At 44.1% G+C, this 21,510-nt stretch overlaps 2 protein-coding genes across 2 annotated transcripts; both read left to right on the forward strand.

Moving 5' to 3' along the window:
• The first annotated feature begins 10,532 nt into the window (after window positions 1-10,532).
• On the forward strand, window positions 10,533-11,860 carry LOC149521845 (peptidylaminoacyl-L/D-isomerase-like). The gene has a single exon (XM_089772728.1). The coding sequence runs from the start codon at window positions 10,658-10,660 to the stop codon at window positions 11,858-11,860; it is 1,203 nt and encodes a 400-aa protein (XP_089628854.1). The 5' UTR covers window positions 10,533-10,657.
• A 292-nt stretch (window positions 11,861-12,152) lies between these two features.
• On the forward strand, window positions 12,153-17,159 carry LOC149521846 (IgGFc-binding protein-like). The gene is made up of 3 exons (XM_089772729.1): window positions 12,153-12,437; window positions 14,342-14,915; window positions 16,434-17,159. The coding sequence occupies exons 1-3, from the start codon at window positions 12,153-12,155 to the stop codon at window positions 17,156-17,158; spliced, it is 1,584 nt and encodes a 527-aa protein (XP_089628855.1). The 3' UTR covers window position 17,159.
• Window positions 17,160-21,510: the final 4,351 nt, after the last annotated feature.

Here is a 21,510-nt window from a genome sequence, read left to right on the forward strand (position 1 = left end):
AACAACAATGCTGGTCATCATCCAAGACTGCTATAGCATTAAATATATGGCAGAAATGCAAGTAAAAGACAGAGCAGAAGATGCACAATTCTCCCCCCAGGAGTTAAGAACATAAGAACAGCCATACCAGGTCAGACCAAAGGTCCATCTAGCTCAATAGCCTGTCCTCCGACTGTGGCCAATGCCAGGTATCCCAGAAAGAATGAACAGAAGAGATAACTATAAAGTGATCCTTCCCCTGTCTCTCATTCCCAGTCCCTGACAAACCCATACTAGCTAATAGTTATTGATGGACCTAGCCTCCATGGATTTATCTCATTCTTTTTTGAACCCAGTTAAAGTCCTTGTCTTCATAACATCTTCTAGCAAGGAGTTCTGTAGGGCTACAGTGCGTTGTATAAAGAAATATTTCCTTATGTATGTTTTAAACCTGCTTCCTAGTAATTTCATTTGGTGACCCCCCCCCCCTCTAGTCTTGTGCTATGGGAACAAGTAAACAACATTTTCTTATTCATTTTCTCCATACCTGTCATGATTTTATAGACCTCTATCATATGCCCCCATAGTCTCCTCTGTTCTAAGATGAAAAATCAGTCTTCTGAATCTCTCCTCATAGGGCAGCTGTTCCAAACCACTAATCATTTTTGTTGCCCTCTTTTGAACTTTTCCCAATTCTAAGATATCTTTTTTTTTTAGATGAGGTGACCACATCTGTGTGCAGTAATCAAGGTGTGGGTGTACTATGGATTTATATGGAGACAATAAAATATTCTCTGTTTTAGTCTCTATCACTTTTAAAATTAATCCTAACATTCTATTTGCTTTGACTGTTGCTACACACTGAGTGGATATTTTCTGAACTATCCATAATGATTCCAAGATCTCTCTCTTGAGTGGTACTAGTTAATTTAGTCCCCATCATTTTGTATTTATAGTTGGGATTATGTTTTTCAATGTGCATTACTTTGTATTTATCAACACTGAAATTAATTTGCCATTTTGTTGTCCAGTCACTTAGTTTTGTGAGATCCTTTTCTAAGTCTTCACGGTCTGCTTTGGCTTTCATTATCTTGATCTATTTAGTATCATCTGCAAATTTTGCCACCTAACTCTTAACCCCTTTCTCCAGATCATGTATGAATATGTTGAATAGGACTGGGTACAGTACAGACCTAGGTACCTCTCTCCATTCCGAAAACTGACCATTTATTCCTACCCTTTGTTTCCTATCTTTTAACCAGTTACCAATGCATGTGAGGACCTTCCCTCTTCTCCCATACTTATTTCAGTTTATTTTACTTCTGAGCCTTTAGTGAGGGACCTTGTCAAAGGTTTTCAGGAAACCTAAATATACAATACCCACTGGATCTTCCTTGTCTACACGCTTGTTGACCCCCTCAAAGAACTCGAGGGCTATGTCTACACTATAGCCTCTTGCACAAAAACATATGCAAATGAGGTGAAGCATAGAATATCAGACAATGGGTCAATGTCAGGTTGACGGTATACATGGCTCCTTTTTGCGCAAAACTCCCCTCTTGACCAAGAGCTGTTCTTCCACATTTTTTCAGGAAGAACAGCTCTTGTGCAAGAGGGGGTTTTTGCACAAAAAGGAGCCATCTACCCTCTTGTTACCCGCAAAAGCCTCTTGCGCAAAAACAGCCCCTAATTAATTATGCTATATGAATGATCTTTGTCTTTGGACAAAGTGTCTCACATGGTGTGAGACATTTTGTTGTTATCTTCATAAATTGGTCCTATTTTGGGATAACAGAGGTGGAGAGGTCTTCTAATTGCTGAGGGTCAGAAGGAATCATTAGTTATTAATCATTCCAAGTATTCCGTCCATGTCTTTCTTACACTGTACACAGAACAGGATGAGTGCCCCTGCCCCAAAGAATTGAGTCTAGTCATTCCCCTCTACAGCTATTTAGCAGTCAGACAATACACAAGTGGAATGATGGTGTAGTGTCAGGAGATGAGGTCAGGCCTAGTGGTAGGAGTCTGAGTTCCAGAACCAGGGGGCAAGAAAATCAGAACCAGGGCTGAAGGCCAAAACCAAGGTCTGAATCTCACTGCCAGAATAATATCTGAGGGTCAAAAGCAGATTTCAGGGCAAGCAGAAGCGGAACTGGGAAAGGACTGCATCAAGACTGGGTTCAGGGTGGAGCCACTGAGGCACAAAGCAGAAGCAGGGTTTGCAAAGAGATATGCACAGGAATGCAGAATCCATGGGCATGTGCTGGGCTTAAGAACTGGCCTGCTCACTTCCCCAGCCAGGCTGGGTGACCATCAGGCAGCCTGTTGTACTGAGCGGGTGCAGCTGCAGGGCTTGCCATACAACATGGTCTAGTCACTGGCAATGTTCAATGTTTTTTGAAAAGATATGCTCTAGTTCAAACAGCACTTATTGTGGATCAGTTCTATCGTAAAACTAGGTTATAATTCTTTCTGGCCTTAGAAAGGATGTAAAAAAAATCAAAATCATTAAGTTAAAACCATTGAAGTCAACATTTTTACTGTGTGGAAATGGCAATAGTTCCACATTGTCAAATGGTCCCAAACTGAATTTGTTTGGAATATCCATTTCACAGGATATAAATTGCAATTAATTCTCTCCTTTTCCTGCTCCAACCAAAAGGTTGGAATTTTTCGCAGAACAGAAATCCTATTTGCTGATCAGCTGGGATCACCTCTGACATCTTCAGTAATTCTAATCCCCTAAATTCAAAAATCATGAAACAAATACTGCCTCCCAAAATTATGAGATTAGCCCAAAAATCATGAGGTACTTTTGAAATTAAGAAGATAGTTTGGATTCACCGAGAGCAAGTCATGCCTGACCAACCTGATTGCCTTCTATAACAAGCTAATTGGCTCTGTGAACATGGTGAAGTCCATGGGTGTGATATACCTTGACTTTAGCAAAGCTTTTGATACGGTCTCCCACAATATTCTTGCCAGCAAGTTAAGGAAGTATGGAATGAATAAATGGACTGTAAGGTGAATAGAAAGCTGGCTAGACTGTCAGGCTCAACTGGTAGTGATCAATGACTCGATGTCTGGTTGATGGTCGGTTTCAAGTGGAGTGTCGGTTTTGTTCAACATCTTTATTTATAACCTGGATGAGGGGATGGATTGCACCCTCAGCAAATTTGCAGATGACACTAAGCTAGGGGGAGAGGTAGATACACTGGAGGGTAGGGATAAGGTCTAGAGTAACCTACACAGATTAGAGGATTGGGCCAAAAGAAATCCGATGAGGTTCAACAAGAACAAGTGCAGAGTCCTGCACTTGGGATGGAAGAATCCCAAGCATTGTTACAGGCCGGGGACTGACTAGCAAGGCAGCAGCTCAAAAGAAAAGGACCTGGGGATTACAGTGGATGAGAAGCTGGATATAAGTCAACAGAGTGCCCCTGTAGCCAAGAAGGCTAATGGCATATTAGGGTGCATTAGGAGAAGCATGGCCAGCAGATCTAGGGAAGTGATTATTCCCCTTTATTCAGTGCTGGTGAGGCCACATCTGTAGTATTGTGACCAGTTCTGGACCCCCACTAAAGGAAGGATGTGGTTGCCCTGGAGAGGGCCCAGCAGAGGGCAACAAAAATGTTTAGGAAGCTGGAGCACATGACTTACCAGGATTTGGGCCTATTTAGTCTGAAGAAGAAAAGAGTGAGGGTGGATTTGTTAGCAGCTTTTAATTACCTGAAGGGAGGGTCCAACGGGGATGGAGAGAGGCTGTTCTCAGTAGTGACAGATGGAAGAACAGGGAGCAATGGTCTCAAGTAGCAGTGGGGGAGGTCTAGATTGGATATTAGGAAAGCTATTTTACTAGGAGGGTGGTGAAGCACTGAAATCTCTTCTAACCCTATGATTCCAAGATCCAGCACCTGGCAAAACCAGTATGTTTCATTCACTTTATTTGATGCTTTCAGGCATCACACTGCAGAAGAAATTCAAGGAACTGGAAAGGAACAAGGAAAACAATCACAGCAGAGAAAATTTACAGCAGTTTAACATTAGGGGTTTTTTAAGCTTTATTCTTTGTGGTTGCACTTATTGTTATACTTTAGCTGAATGTGCCTTCCCCATGAGTGATGTGGAACATGCCCCGGAGCAACTGAAAAAAGCAACATAACGACATCTGTGTTGCTGATGAAATAACGACATCTGTGTTGTGTAGTTAATAAACACCTCACTCAGTCTTGCATGCCAGAGAAGTGATAATAACAGCTAGTGCTTTTGATTAGCAGATCTTAAAGTATTTCACAAAGGTGGTCAGTCTCATAACCCCCATTTGACATATGGAGAAACTGAGGCATGGAGTAGTGAAGTGGCTTGTCCAAGCCCACCTTGTAGGCCAATAAAAGAACCAGGACTTCGGGTCTCTGGAGTTTCTATCTGCTAAGGAACAAAGCCTGTTCCACCTGATATTGGAGTGTTGAGGCAAAACTCATCACGGTGGAAGCACTCCACTGATCTCCTGCTAAGCCCAAATTTGCCAAACATGTTAACGCTAATTTTGGTTGCACCCATCAGGGAAAAGGGTATCTGTCTAGTTCTGCTCCTCTCCTTATTTCCCTACAGGTCAGGAATATCACTTCCTACCCAGACCTTCTCATCAGTAGAACTCAAAATTCTTTACAAAGGTGGCCATTTTCATTATTGCCATTTTACAGTTATGGAAACAATAGTGCACAATGGAGAAGTACCCTGCAAGCTGAGGTCAAATTTTGGGAACAGAACCCAGGTCTTGTGAAATCTTGTATACAGATTTAGCCACTCCGCTTCACTGCCCTGAGCAACAGTCAAAGGTGCACATGTCTTCAGAATGTTGACTTGTCAGGCTGGTTTCAGGTTTCTGAAATTGGAAGAGTTCTAACTGAAAACAGCCTTTTAAAAATAACTTTTGTGACACTGATAAGATCCTCCCCTTGGCATTTTTTGCTTTTTGAAAAATGTAAACAGAAATTGCAAACAAAAATGTGGCCTGTAGGTTTTCCAGGATTTTTTATTTGATTGCTTTTCATCTTATTTCTTTGTACTTAGTTATCTCTATGCTTGGTCTTCTTCCTTTTTTATTTGATTTCTTCTTTTTTTTCTCTTTAATTCTTAGTGCTTTTTGTACATTCTTAATCAAGTTTGGATTTTTTCATGTTCATTCTATATCTTGTTCTGTCTTCTTCATTCTCAGTTTTCTTCTCCAATATTCTTTCTGTTCAATATTCTTCTACGAATTTGGATATCTTCATGCTCATTCTTCTTCTGGCTAAGTAGCAGTTCTGCAGAAAAGGACCAGGGGATTACAATGGACGAGAAGCTGGATATGAATCAACAGTGTGCCCTTGTAACCAAGAAGGCTAATGGCATATTAGGTTGCATTAAGAGGAGCATTGCCAGCAGATCTAGAGAAGTGATTATTCCCCTTTATTCGGCTTTGGTGAGGCCACATCTGGAATATTGTGTCCAGTTCTGAGTCCCCAAATACAGGAAGGATGAGGATGCATTGGAGAGGGTCCAGCAGAGGGCAACCAAAATGATTAGGGGACTGGAGCACATGACCTACGAGGAGAGGCTGAGGGATTTGGGTTTGTTTAGTTTGCAGAAGAGAAGACTGAGGGGGTATTTGATAGCAGCCTTCAACTTTCTGAAGGGAGGTTCCAAAGAAGATGGAGAAAGGCTGTTCACAGTAGTGACGGATGGCAGAACAAGGAGCAATGGTCTCAAGTTACGGTGGGAGAGGTCTAGGTTGGATATTAGGAAAAACTATTTCACTAGAAGGGTGGTGAAATACTGGAATGGGTTACCTAGGGAGGTGGTGGAATCTCCATCCCTAGAGGTTTTTAACTCTCGGCTTGACAAAGCCCTGGTTGGGTTGATTTATAGACTCATAGACTCATAGACTTTAAGGTCAGTAGGGACCATTATGATCATCTAGTCTGACCCCCCCCACAGTGCAGGCCACAAAATCTCACCCACCCCTCCTAGAATAATCCTCTCACCTATATCTCAGATATTGAAGCCTTCAAATACTTTGAAGACCCCAAGATGCAGAGAATCCTCTAGCTGTGTGATCTGTACCCCATGCTACAGAGGAAAGCGAAAAACCTCCAGGGCCTCTGCCAATCTACCCTGGAGGAAAATTCCTTCCTGACCCCAAATATGGCGATCAGCTAAACCCTGAGCATGTGGGAAAGACTCATCAGCCAGACACCCAGAAAGTTCTCTATAGTAACTCCTATCTTCCCTCCATTGACCTATTTCCCACTGATAATGAATGGTCAATTAGTTACCAAGATCATGTTATCTCATCAAACCATCCCCTTCATAAACCCATCTAGTTTAATCTTGAAACCAGATAGATCTTTTGCCCCCACTACTTCCCTTGGAAGGCCGTTCCAGAACCTCACTCCTCTAATGGTTAGAAACCTTCGTCTAATCTCAAGTCTAAACTTCCTACTAGCCAGCTTATATCCATTTGTTCTTGTGTCCACATTGGTATTAAACTTAAATAATTCCTCTCCCTCCCTGGTATTTATCCCTCTAATATATTTAAAAAGTGCAATCATGTCCCCCTCAGCCTTCTTTTGGTTAAGGTAAACAAGCCAACCTCCTTGAGTCTCCTTTCATAAGTCAGGTTTTCCATTCCTCGGATCATCCTAGTGGCCCTTCTTTGTACCTGTTCCAGTTTGAATTCATCCTTCTTAAACATGGGAGACCAGAACTGCACACACTATTCCAAATGGGGTCTCACCAATGCCTTGTATAATGGCACTAACACCTCCTTATCCCTACTAGAAATACCTCGCCTAATACATCCCAAGATCATATTAGCCTTTTTCACAGCCATGTTACAATGGCGGCTCATAGTCATTCTATAATCAACCAGGACTCCGAGGTCCTTCTCCTCCTCCGTTACTTCCAATTGATGTGTCCCCAGCTTATAACTAAAATTCTTGTTATTAATCCCTAAATGCATAACCTTACACTTCTCACTATTAAATTTCATCCTATTGCTATCACTCCAATTTACAAGATCATCCAGATCTTCCTGTATGATATCCCGATCCTTTTCTGAATTGGCAATAGCTCCCAACTTTGTGTCATCTGCAAACTTTATTAGGACACTTCCACTTTTGGTGCCAAGATCAGCAATAAAAAGATTAAATAATATTGGCCCCAAAACAGATCCCTGAGGAACTCCGCTAGTAACCTTCCTCCAACCTGACAGTTCACCTTTCAGTATGACCCGCTGTAGTCTCCCCTTTAACCAGTTGCTTATCCACCTCTCAACTTTCATATTAATCCCTATCTTTTCCAATTTAACTAATAATTCCCCATGTGGTACTGTATCAAATGCCTTACTAAAGTCGAGTTAGATTAGATCCACTGCATTTCCTTTATCTAAAAAATCTGTTACTTTCTCAAAAAAGGAGATCAGGTTGGTTTGGCACGATCTACCTTTTGTAAAACCATGTTGTAATTTGTCCCAATTGCCATTAGCCTCAATGTCTCTAACTACTTTCTCCTTCAAAATTTTTTCCAGAATCTTACATACTACAGATGTCAAACTAACAGGCCTATAGTTACCCGGGTCGCTTTTTTTCCCTTTCTTAAAAATAGGAACTATATTAGCAATTCTCCAGTCAAATGGTACAACCCCTGAGTTTAGAGATTTATTAAAAAATTTTGCTAATGGACTTGCAAGTTCATGTGCCAGTTCCTTAATATTCTTGGATGAAGACTATCTGGGCCCCCCGATTTACTCCCATTAAGCTGTTCAAGTTTGGCTTTCACCTCGGATATGGTAATATCTACCTATTTATCCTCAGTCCCATTTGTTAACTTACCATTATCCCTAAGATCTTCATTAGCCTCATTAAAGACTGAAGCAAAGTATTTGTTCAATTCCCTTTGCAAGGTCCAACTCTACCTGACGTTTAGCCTTTCTCACTTTATCCCTACATGCTCTAACCTCAATAAGGTAACTTTCTTTACTGATCCCTCCCATTTTCCACTCCTTATATGCTTTCTGCTTTTTCTTAATCACCTCTCTGAGATGCTTGCTCATCCAACTTGGTCTAACACACCTGCCTATAAATTTTTTCCCTTTTCTAGGGATACAGGCTTCTGACAGCTTCTGCAACTTTAACTTAAAATAATTCCATGCCTCCTCCACTTTAAGATCCATAATTTCTTTAGTCCAATCAACTTCCCTAACGAATTTCCTTAATTTACTAAAGTTAGCCCTTTTGAAATCAAAAACCCTAGTCTCAGATTTATTTTTGTTTATCCTTCCATTTAATTTAAACTGAATTAGCTCATGATCACTCGAGCCAAGGTTGTCTCCTACAACCATTTCATCTATGAGGTCCTTGCTCCTCACCAAAACCAAATCTAAAATAGCATCCCCCCTTGTTGGTTCAGCAACTACTTGATGAAGGAATTCATCAGCTATCACATCTAGGAAAATGAAACAAAATACAGGACTATGTAGCACTATAAAGACTAACAAGATGGTTTATTAGATGATGAGCTTTTGTGGGCCAGACCCACTTCCTCAGATCAAATAATGGAAGAAAATAGTCACAACCATATATACCAAAGGATACAATTTAAAAAATTTAAATTGTATCCTTTGGTATATATGTTTGTGACTATTTTCTTCCATTATTTGATCTGAGGAAGTGGGTCTGGCCCACGAAAGCTCATCATCTAATAAACCATCTTGTTAGTCTTTATAGTGCTACATAGTCCTGTATTTTGTTTCAGCTACACCAGACTAACACGGCTACATCTCTATCACTAATCTAGGAAAATCTGAGCCCTATTACTATTACTAGAACTTGTTCTCCAGTCTATATCTGGAAAGTTGAAATCTCCCATGATTACACAGTTTTCATGAGTATTTACTTCATTAAAAACATTAAAGAGGTCTCTATCCATATCCAAATTGGATCCTGGTGGTCTATAACACACCCCAAGCACTATCCCAGGGGAGAATCTGATAGTTTTCTTCCCCAATGTGATTTTTGCCTAAACGGACTCTGTCTTCTCCATTCCATCACTTTTTATTTCTTTACAGTCTACCTCATCTTTGCTATACAATGCGACTCCACCACCTTTACCCTTATTTCTGTCTTTCCTAAACAGCACATACCCTTCAATACCTGTACTCCAGTCATGGCTAGTATTCCACCATGTTTCTGTTATTCCTATAATATCTGGTTTCACTTCCTGGACCAATAGCTCTAGTTCCTCCTTTTTGTTACCTAGGCTCCTCGCATTGGTGTACAAACATCTTAATTTTTGCTGTTTGGCCTCATTCACATTCTTTACCCAATTTGGCACAGATGTTATACCTCCAATATGACCTATTAGACTAGTATCCACCCCACCCTTCCTCATGTTCATTCTCCTACCCCCAGCTATATCCTTTCTTACTTCGTTTTCCTCTCTCTCAGTGTTAAAATCTGGCGTAGAGATTACCTTGGCATCTCCCAACCATCTCCCCCAAATTCCTAGTTTAAAGCTCTCTTAATAAGTTGAGCCAGCCTCCATCCTAGAAGTCTATTTCCCTCCCTACTTAGGTGAAGTCCATCTCTAGAGAACAGTCCTCTGTCCATAAATGCCTCCCAGTGACCATACATCCCAAAGCCCTCCTTATAGCACCACTGGCCTAAGCCATCTATTGATCATCATAATCCTGTCACATCTTTGTTGCCCTTCTCTAGGAACAACAACATTTAGTTGGGATTGGTCCTGCCTTGTGCAGGGGGCTAAACTCGATGACCTCCTGAGGTCTCTACCAGCTCTGTGATTCTATGCTTCTCTTCGTAATCAATATTCTTCAAGTCTTCATTTCTTTGGCCTCATTCTTCTTCTGTCATCTTCATATTTTCTCTTTGTTATTTTTTGAGTTTGGATTTCTTCATGCTCATTTTTCTTGTTCTGTCCTTGTCATGCTTCAGCATCTTCAAGGTTGGTTTTCTTTTTGCTCAATCTTTTCTCCCATTCGTGCTGTCATTTTCCCCCATAACTTTCAAGTTTCTTCATGTTTGGTTGTCATTTTCTGTGCTTTCTAACTTCCTCTTATTTGGTTTTCCTTGCCTTTGAGGTTTGTTGCACTTCTTTGTGTTTAGTCCTCTTTTTTTAGTCCTCTTTTTTGTGTGCCCTTGTTTTTCTTGTTCAGGGTTTTCTTTGCTGGTTGATTTGTTTTCCTCATGTCTGGTCTTTTGAGCATTTAAGTTTCTTCTTTATACTTTTTTTTAACTTTTACTAGGTCATTGTTCTTCACATTTTGTCTTCATGCAAGGTCGTTTCGTATGTTCTCCATTCTCCAAGAGGAGACAGCTAGTCGAATAGAAGAGCAGAGGGGTCTGGGAATTAGGACTCAAGGTTTCTATTTATAAGGCTGGAAGGAAAAGTGAGGTTTAGGACTTAACTAAGAACACCTATGGGTCAGAACTCTAGCATTTTATTCCCATCTCTGGTAGATGATGGTTGTCTCTTGCTTAGATCAGCGAAAATGGAAGATGAGACACTTCTGAGCTATGATTTAGTGTGAGGTTTCTGACTTTTTTTAACCCACATTCTGTTACTTTCAGGTTTTTGCAGAGGAAGTTTCCTTGGGAAAGACTTCATTACAGTCTTCATGCAAAACCATATTGAAAGTGTTAAAGCCGACTGCAAGCTGCTCATCACTGGTTACCACGCCTCCACTACAGTTACTGTGATGGTGAACAAGGGTACGTTCCAGAGCGTGACACCCATCGGAGCAGGACAGACGGTGACAGTGCAGATCCCAGCCTCTGTAGAGATGTTTGGCAGCACAACATCCACTAGCACCATCCTGATTCGGGCTGACAAAGAGATCTCTGTCCTGTCTGTTAACTCAAAGCCCAATTCCATTGCTACCACAGTTGTGTACCCCACTGAGGAGTTGGGTACCATATATTACATTGTAAGTCCCCCTGGTACACATCTAAGCAGCTACAAAGAGTTTGCTGTCGTAGCAGGGCCGGCTCCCACTACAGTTGATATTTACGTGCAAGGGGCTGTGGTGTTCAAAGGATGGATCTATGCTGCTGGGAAGAAACTCAATGTTGCCCTCGCACCCTACCAAGCCTTGCAACTGCAAAGCTTAGTTGATTTATCTGGTACCAAGATTGAGTCTCGGGAACACGTGGCCGTTTTGACTGGTCACAGCTGTGCCGGAAAAAACACCGCTTGCGATCATGCTGTTGAACAGCTCCTGCCTGTCTCCAGTTGGAGCAGTGCCTACATCATCCCTCCTCTGTCCCTCCAGCCCAGGTTTGACACTGCCTACGTTGTCGCCTCCCAAAACACTTGCATTGACTATCAGTCAGGGCCCAGACGAGCTTTCCGCGATATAGTAGCTGGGCAAGTGGTCAAGTTTGAAGTCCATGTCTCTCACCCACTGTACATCTCTGCTAGTGCTGGAATCCAGGTTCTTCTCTTCTTCACTGGTGCTAAGAATGGGAAATTCACATACGACCCATTTCTTATCAACATCCCACCCATCACAAGTTACTGCCAGTCCTACCACATTGATGGGATAAAAGACTTTGAGAACCATGTGCTGATCATAGTCAAGCATTCAGAGTCCAGCAGGATCACTGCTGATCAGAGAGCCATAGGAAATGTCCAGTGGAGGCAGATCCCCAGCACAGAGTATTCTTGGGGACAGTACCGCTTCGGCACAGGGACTGGTGCCCATTCCATCGAGCACCCGAACTCTCCCTTTGGTTTGCTGAGCTTTGGAGTGAATGACCATGGTGGATATGGCTCAACAGGCATTTGCATACACAGTAAGTCATGTTTTGGGTGTAAATAAAATCAAGCTTCTCCCTCCCCAATATCCCATGGAATGGGACATGGCAACAAATATTGACAAAGAGACTGCACAAAGCTTGATATTCAGCTTTGTCTCATTTGTTTACCAAGCCCCACATCCCCACCCCAGCCAGCACAGACACCTAGTAGCAGAAAAATGTACTGCAAGCACACTGTTTCAATGCCTACCAGTGCATGGCATAAGACTTGTATAACTGGCTGGTTGAATCTTTCTAGGTAATTCAACCCCATCCTGCAGCACTCTTCAATGCAGGAAGAAAGAGAAGTGTCAGATGGTAGATGGTCACCCAGTTTGTATGGCTGAATCAGAATCCACCTGCTGGGCTCAGGGGGACCCTCATTATCACACCTTAGATGGGCGGAATTTTGACTTCATGGGCACCTGCACCTACACCATCGCCAAGACCTGTGGCCCAGACTCAACTCTCCCGCCATTCAGTATCAAGGCCAAGAATGACAATAGGGGCAACACGCATGTGTCCTATGTTGGTCATGTGACAGTCGAGGTCTATAATGTCACTGTCTCAATGGTCCGATATGAGATGGGATTCATAAGGGTAAGAGAGCAACATGAATACTGATACTGTGTTTTCTGCTCGTGTTTTAACAGTGAATTTGGTGATGCTAACATGAAACCACGTCTGCTAGAAGCGGCTGCTGGAAAGATTTACTATAGAGATTCATACTTGTAGATCTGAAAAGCAATTCACCTGCTGTTCCAGCCATGGGCTCCTCCCTTTCCGCTTTGCTCTACCAATGTCCCTTAGTCCTGGCCTAGGCTCCTTTCACACACACCTCTGCCAGTTCCTCCTGATCTAAATCACAGTCCCTCTGCAATTCCCACCCTGGGCTCCCACTGTATTCACAGATTTGCTGATAAACACCAATCTGGACCTACCGTCTTCCCCTCCCTGCAGTATCCCAGCACTAGACTACCCCCTCAGTCCATACATACATGCAGCTCTACTGTCTCAGCTCTGGGATCTCCACCCCCAAAGCTACTCATGAAATTCTCTTCCACTGTCTTCGGCAGAGTATGTGATACTGTCTGGTAGTTTTGTTTAGAAAAATCTGTGACAAACCTGAGTATACAACTACATCACAATTAATGCAAAGTGCAGGACAATGTGGCACTTTAAAGACTAACAAGATGGTTTATTAGATGATGAGCTTTCGTGGGCCAGACTTCTGAAGTGGGTCTGGCCCACGAAAGCTCATCATCTAATAAACCATCTTGTTAGTCTTTAAAGTGCCACATTGTCCTGCACTTTGCTTCAACTACCCCAGACTAACACGGCTACATTTCTATCACTATCACAATTAATGTGAGCCATATGGCTAATTCCCCTAGCTAAATTCTCAACATACTTATTACAAGATTTACCTGGCACTGCTCAGATCTTTAACTCAATTTTTGGTTAAAAAAATTCATTTAAACCATTGCTCTGGGGTGGGGCTATAAATGAGGGGTTCTGCCCCGGGGAGAAAGGATCACCTCAGCTTCCTGTCACTAGAGCATCTTGGAGCTGGGTGCTTTCCATGGCTGCTACAGCTCCAGCGGGCACAGCCAGGGAGGGGTGCATGTTCCCTGGCTGGGACAGGACCAGGTTCATTTGTTCCCTGCACTCTCCAACCAAAGGGAGGAATGCAGCAAACTGTGCACTCTCCTCTCCCCCAGTGAAGAGGAACAGCCAGCAATGCTTACTTCTGAACTAGGGGAGGGAGAGCTTCAGCCCCCCTCCCTTCTCTCCGGCTCCTTTATACCCCAGATTGGGCAGACCACGGTTCACCTTTTCCCTGAGCTCCCTACCAGAGAGAGGAATGCAGTTTCCCCTCACTCCCTGACAAAGGGGAACAGCCGGCAATGTTCCTGTATGAATCCGGAGAAGTGAGCTTGAGTCCCGCCTGTCCTCCCCAAAGGGTTCCTGAGGATGGAAGGCTCGGGGATGGGGCAGTCTTGGATGGGGGGTGCCCCTAGCCAGCCCCTTTCACCTGGCTGGTGATTCTCTCTCTTTTCTGTATAATTTTATAAGAAGCAACCCCTTCCTGGGCACAGACAGAAACACAAACTCGCTCTCTGAAATATATCATAGATAGCTTTCCCTTTACCACTACTGACCCCTGCTGCCCTAGTGGGGTTATAGCTGTCCAGCTCCCATCTCAACTGTCCCTGCTACCAGAGCTCTCCCTTTCCCTTGTATGAGAAACAGCCAAACCGCGACCTTCAGTTAAGTCGTGATAAGAGGAAGCTGCATCTCAAATGTGGTGGTCCTAGCTCTTAGTTTAAGAGGAATTCCTGAACAAACAGATGGATGGATGGACAGACAGACTCACGGACAAACTCTCGCAAATATATAGTAGACTTGTACTGCGGTGGCACATAGCAACCTCTCTCACTGTGCCAGATTCCTTGGGGTAAGACACCCAAACCAATGTCAGTTTCCTGTGGTTCCCTTCCTAGGTGAATGCCCAGCGGTCCCGCCTCCCCATCTCTCTGCTTGATGGGAAACTGAAGGTGTATCAGAGCGGGCGCTCTGTGGTCATCCAGACCGACTTCTCCCTGAGGGTCTCCTACGACTGGGGCAGCTCCCTGGTGGTGAAGCTCTCCAGCAGCTTCTCAGAGAATGTGTGTGGCCTCTGTGGCAACTACAACGGGGACCCTGGGGATGACTTCACCACCTCGGCCGGGGTGCTGGCTGCCAGCCCTGTAGAGTTCGGGAGGAGCTGGAAGGTGGAGGACGGGGACAGGTTCTGCTGGGACGACTGCCATGGGCAGTGCAAGAGCTGTTCCCCGGAGCAGGTCGGCAGGTACAAAGCGGAGCCTTTCTGTGGCTGGATCACCAAAGGGGCGGGCGGCCCCTTCAGCCGATGCCACTCCATGATCGACCCCAAAATCTACCTGGACAACTGTGTCTATGACCTGTGCATGAACGACGGGCGGAAGGAGATGCTGTGCCAGGCGCTGACGACCTACGCCGATGCCTGCCAGGCCAAGGGCGCAGCCGTCTCCGACTGGAGGAGCCTCTCAGGATGCAGTAAGTACATGCAGGGTGACAAAGAGCTAAAGACAGTAGGTTTTAGTAGAAGAGTTTGAGGTCAGTATTGAAACTGGAACAGGTCCACAAAAGGCATAAAGACATTTGTAGAACTGAGTGAAACTATCCTGAGGGCTCTGAGGTACCATGTTGTCTGTGGCAGGACTGCACAGCTAAATGTGCAAGGGCCTTTGGAATGTCAGAGTCAGAACTGATCTCACCTTCCCAAATGGCAGTGGTCCCAAGCAGGCATCTGTTGTGTAGCTTTTTCTCTTTTTAATACTTGTGCTGTTTGTTGGACACCAGCAAACAAACAACAATGTGAAGTTAGTTTCTTTGCTAGTGGAGACCAGCATGACTTCTTTGACTTCAGCAGAAGTTATGTCCCCAAGCTTCCCTGTTGCAGGGATTTTAAAAATAGACCATGGAAATAACTGAAGAGACAGGTGGACTGAATAAGAAAACAGTCAGACTCTGCATAGCTTGGCAATGTCTAGATCAGAAACATTTGCTGGTATAATCAAGGACATCAGGACTTTGAAACATCCCTAATGTAGGCACAGTTATACCAGCAAACACGGGAACACAAGACTGGAAAGGACCTCCTGGGTCATCGCATCCAGTCCCTCCTCTTGCAGCTACCCCACCGTACAGTCCCATCCATAAAGTTATCAGACTCCATCTTCAAATTAGTTAGGTTCTTTACTCAGCTGCTCCTATTTCAATTTCTTCCGACACTCACAGCCAGGTTAGCCTCCTTTGTTGTTATGCCGATGTATCACTTTCCTTTAAATGCTTCTTTTCTCTCATCTATGCATTTATGGAGAGCGATCACATCCCCTCCAGTTGCTACATTAAATGAGCCAAGCTCTTTTAGTCTACCCTCTTACAGCAGGCTCTCCGTTCCCCTGCCATCCTATAAGCCCCTCTCTGCTCCTGCCCCAGGCTGAGTTGATCTTTCTTGAACATGGGTGACCCCAGCTGGACACAGCAAAGCCCTTTTGCCATCACAGCTTAACGCACTGGGGAAATGGCGGGTGCTAGATCCACATAGGAACTCATTTGCTGGTATGAGCAGTGTCCCACGCGGCGTTTGCTGCTATAGCTCTATGCCTTGAGCATGCAGAGCAGGCAGAAGCAGTGGACAGAGAAGCCGCTCAGAAGTTCAGAGGTGAGACGCAGGGTGGGAATGTTCACACGAGTCCCAGTGACGTGTAACGGGAGATGGTGAAGGGAAAGGAAAATGATGAGGTCTGTCAGCCTGCAGAATCACCTTCTCCGGTGGAGGGGCGGAGCCCCATTTCCTCTGTCTTGTAAAGGGAGATTGGGCCAAGCCCTGGATCGGGGCTGTGACATCCCCTGTTCTATGGGTCAGAGCTCTCTGCAGATCCAGGAATACCGCAAGAGGCTGCTCTGATGCAGAATTTCCTACTGCCTCCCAGACCTGTACCAAATGGTTTCATGCTACTAGGGAGCACTATTCCCAGTGACCTCAGTGTCCTTCTGTCCTTCTGACAGCTCTGCCCTGCCCTGAGAACAGCCAGTATAATGCTTGTGGCTCTGCGTGTCCTGCCACCTGCAATGACCGAGTGGCCCCTAAGAACTGCTCCTTGCCCTGCGTGGAGACCTGCCAGTGCCACGAGGGTTTCGTGCTGGATGCTGAGAGGTGCATCCTCCAGACCGGATGTGGGTGTGAGTTTGAGGGCCGCCTCTATGCGCCCGGGGAGCAGTTCTGGGGAGATGGTACCTGCACGAGACGCTGTGTCTGTGACCCGCAAACCAGGCGGGCGAGCTGCCAGGTCGCAGGGTGCCGGGCCGGGGAGCAGTGCCAGGTGCAGAACGGCATCCGGGACTGCTACCCCACAAGCTATGGAACCTGCTCAGCTTCGGGGGACCCCCACTACATCAGCTTTGATGGGAAGAAGTTTGACTTCCAGGGCACCTGCCTGTATCAGTTCGCTGGGCTGTGCAACAAAAGCCAGGACCTGGTGGATTTCCAGGTCCTTGTTCAGAACGACCATCGGGGAAGCCGCGTCGTGTCCTTCACCAAAGTCGTGCAAGTCAAAATCTATGAGGTCGACATTGTGATCAGCAGGGAAAACCCCGGCAGAGTCCTGGTGAGTTTATCAAACCATTCTTCCCTTTCCTGGTTGGTCTTCAGACCTGTCTTCCTTTGCCATGTTCAGTCACCGTGCCCTTTTTTCTCTTCTGCGTTCAATCATCATTCTTTTCTTCTTCCCTGAGTTTGCTCATTTTACCTTTTCCTCTCCCCCAGGGCTCTAGGATTAGACATTTAATTGAACTGCATTTTCACACACTCGGGAAGGTTTCATAGACTCATAGACTTTAAGGTCAGAAGGGACCATTATGATCATCTAGTCTGACCCCCTGCACAGTGCAGGCCACAGAATCTCGCCCACCCCTCTTAGAATAATCCTCTCACCTATGTCTCAGATATTGAAGCCTTCCAATACTTTGAAGGCCCCAACATGCAGAGAGTCCTTCAGCTGTGATCTGTGCCCAATGCTACAGAGGAAGGCAAAAAACCTCCAGGGCCTCTGCCAATCTACCCTGGAGGAAAATTCCTTCCTGACCCCAAATATGGCGATCAGCTAAACCCTGAGCATGTGGGCAAGACTCACCAGCCAGACACCCAGAAAGTTCCCTATAGCAACTCCTATCATCCCTCCATTGACCTATTTCCAACTGGAAATGAATGGTCAATTAGTTACCAAGATCATGTTATTTCATCCAACCATCCCCTTATCATAGAATCAGAACTGGAAGAGACCTCAGAAGGTCGTCAAGTCCAGCCCTCCGCTCTAGGCAGGACCAATCCCATCTAAATCAACCCGGCCAGGGCTTTGTCAAGCCGAGACTTAAACACCTCTAGGGATGGAGACTCCACTACTTCCCTAGGTAACCCATTCCAATGCTTCACTACCCTCCTAGTAAAATAGTTTTTCCTAATATCCAATCTGGACCTCTCCCACCACAACTTGAGACCATTGCTCCTTGTTCTGCCATCTGTCACTACTGAGAACAGCCTCTCTCCATCCTCTTTGGAACCTCCCTTCAGGAAGTTGAAGGCTGCTATCAAGTCCCCCCTCACTCTTCGCTTCTGCAGACTAAACAGACCCAAGTCCCTCAGCCTCTCCTCGTAGGTCATATGCTCCAGACCCCTAATCATTTTGGTTGCCCTCCGCTGGACCCTCTCCAATGCGTCCGCATCCTTTTTGTAGTGGGGGGCCCAGAACTGGACACAGTACTCCAGATGTGGCCTCACCAAAGCCGAATAAAGGGGAATAATGACATCTCTGGATCTGCTGGCAATGCTCCTCTTAATGCATCCTAATATGCCATTAGCCTTCTTGGCTACAAGGGCACACTGTTGACTCATATCTAGCTTCTCATCCACTGTAACCCCCAGGTCCTTTTCTGCAGAACTACTACTTAACTGGTTGGTCCCCAGCCTGTAACTATGCTTGGGATTCTTCCGTCCCAAGTGCAGGACTCTACACTTGTCTTTGTTGAATCTCATGAGATTTCTAGTGGCCCAATCCTCCAATTTGTCTAAGTCACTCTGGACCCTATCTCTGCCCTTAAGCGTATCTACCTCTCCCCCTAGCTTAGTGTCATCTGCAAACTTGCTGAGGGTGCAATCTATCCCCTCATCCAGGTCATTAATAAAGATATTGAACAAAACCGGTCCTAGAACCGAACCTTGGGGCACTCCACTAGAAACCGACCGCCATCCTGACATCGAACCGTTGATCACTACCCGCTGGGCCCGGCCTTCTAGCCATCTTTCTATCCATCTTACCGTCCATTTATCCAATCCGCATTCCCTTAACTTGCTGGCAAGAATATTGTGGGAGACCGTATCAAAAGCCTTGCTAAAGTCAAGGTATATAACATCCACTGACTTTCCCATGTCCACTGAGCCAGTTACCTCATCATAGAAGCTAATCAGATTGGTCAAGCACGACTTGCCCTTTGTGAATCCATGCTGACTATTCCTGATCACTTTCCTCTCATTCAAGTGTCTCAAAATGGATTCCTTTAGGATCCCTTCCATGATTTTTCCAGGAAACAACGTAAGACTGACTGATCTATAGTTCCCTGGATCATCCTTCTTCCCTTTTTTGAAGATGGGCACTACATTTGCCTTTTTCCAATCATCCGGGATTTCGCCCGATCTCCACGACTTTTCAAAGATAATGGCCAAAGGCTCCTCAATGACATTTGCCAACTCCTTCAGTACCCTTGGGTGCATTAAGTCTGGACCCATGGATTTGTGTACGTTTAGTTTTTCTAAATAGTTCCTAACCTGTTCTTTACCCACCAAGGGCTGTCCATCTTCTTCCCATCTTGCGTCGCTTAGCACAGAAGTCCAGGAGCCGACCTTGTCCGTGAATACAGAGGCAAAGAAAGCATTGAGTACTTCAGCTTTCCCCACATCCTCTGTCACTAGGTTACCTCCTTCATCCATTAGGGACTGCACACCCTCTCTGATCACCTTCTTCTTGTTGACATGCCTGTAGAAACCTTTCTTGTTATCCTTCACATCCTTAGCCAGTCGCAACTCCATTTGCGCTTTCGCCTTCCTGATAACCCCCCGGCATTCTCGAACTATACATTTAAGCTCCTCCCTAGTCATTTGTCCAAGTTTCCACTTTCTGTAAGCTTCCTTTTTTGTGCTTCATAATAAAGTCAAAAGCCTAATGGAGATTTGGACTTTAGCTGGCTGAGAATGTTCATACAAAAGCTTTTTTTGTTAAGAATTCAGTTCAGTTACACCAAAATATTTGGCAAATTTGTGTTAATTTAACCACATAGTTTCCATTGGAAAGAAATCCTAAAAATAACTCCCAAACAATCAAATGGTCCATTTTTACATTTAAAAATAATTTTGAAATGACTTTTAATTTCAACATTAAATGTTTAAAACTATCAAAATTGTAAATTGTACATGTATGTTTCACCTAGTATCTACGTGTACACAAACAGGTCTCTTCCTCAGTTCCTCCAGTTCAGCTGTAATTTATGTAGATAATCAGCGGAACCTTATTTTCTTACTTCCCACTTTGCTGTTACACAAATAAGTCCTTGCCTGTGTACATTGGCATGGCAAGCAGAGCAAAGGGAAGTGTGGAATGGGTGCCTCACAGACAGTTTATCCATTTCCAAATTTGGAATGATCTGAGGAAGTGGGTCTGGCCCACGAAAGCTCATCATCTAATAAACCATCTTGTTAGTCTTTAAAGTGCTACATAGTTCTGCATTTTGTTTCAGCTACACCAGACTAACACGGCTACATTTCTATCACTATATTTTAATATGTTCAAGTTATAGAATTATAGAAGACTGGAACTGGAAGGGACCTCGAGAGGTCATCAAGTCCGGTCACCTGCCCTCACAGCAGGACCCAGTACTGTCTAGACCATCCCTGATAGATGTCTATCTATCCTGCTCTTAAATATCTCCAGAGATAGAGTCCACAACTTCCCTAGGCAATTTATTCCAGTGTGTAACCACCCTGAAAGTTAGGAAGTTTTTCCTAATATACAACATAAACCTCCCTTGCTGCAATTTAAGCCCATTGTTTCTTGTCCTATCCTCAGAGGCCAAAGAGAACAATATTTCTCCCTTCTCCTTGTGACACCCTTTTAGATACCTGAAAACTGCTATCATGTCCCCTCTCCGTCTTCTCCTTTCCAAACTATACAAGCCCAGTTCTTCAGTCTTCTCTCATAGCTCATGTTTTCTAGACCTTTAATCATTCTTGTTGCTCTTCTCTGGACCTTCTCCAATTTCTCCACACCTTTCTTGAAATGTGGTGCTCAGCACTGGCCACAATACTCCAACTGAGGCCTAATCAGTGCAGAGTAGAGCAGAAGAATGACTTCTTGTGACTTGTTCACAACATTCCTGTTAATACATTCCAGAATCATGTTTGTTTTTTTTGCAACAGCAACACACTGTTGACTCATATTTAGATTTTGGTCCACTATGACCCTTAGATCCCTTTCTGCAGTACTCCTTTCTAGAAAGTCACTTCCCATTCTGTATGTGTGAAACTGATTGTTCCTTCCTAAGTGGAGTACTCTGCATTTGTCCTTAGTAAGGAAAACAGAAAATGTTCAGCAAACTCATATTTTTCTGCTAGCAAATTTTCAGAAGCTGCATTTTCAGCTGCAAAAATAATTCTTCTGGACAATCCTAACCAACATGAATTGAAAATTATTTCTCCCAAGATTCATTCGCTTAATTCTTTTTCTGAGCTTATATGTATTTTCTCTTTTTGAAGTTAGTTCCCATAATTTTCTTACTTTGACATTGTCATTGTAACTCTATCTTTTATTCTTCTGTCTTCAGTCATTGGTTATTGTACATCGGATTTATATGGAAGGAGGTTTCTATTTGCAATTTTAATAGATTACCTGATGATAAACAGGTGGAATATTTTTGTGATTCAGAAAGTTTCCTAAATTGAAAAAAATTGGTTTTGAAATTGATAAAATAATATTTTTGAAAACTACTTACTCTGCTAAAGGGAAACTGAAACATAATTAATCAGGTTTTATTAAAAAAG

This window comes from Pelodiscus sinensis, chromosome 22 (genome assembly GCF_052426305.1).
Source record: "Pelodiscus sinensis isolate ZL-2025 chromosome 22, ASM5242630v1, whole genome shotgun sequence".
Lineage (NCBI taxonomy): Eukaryota > Metazoa > Chordata > Testudines > Trionychidae > Pelodiscus > Pelodiscus sinensis.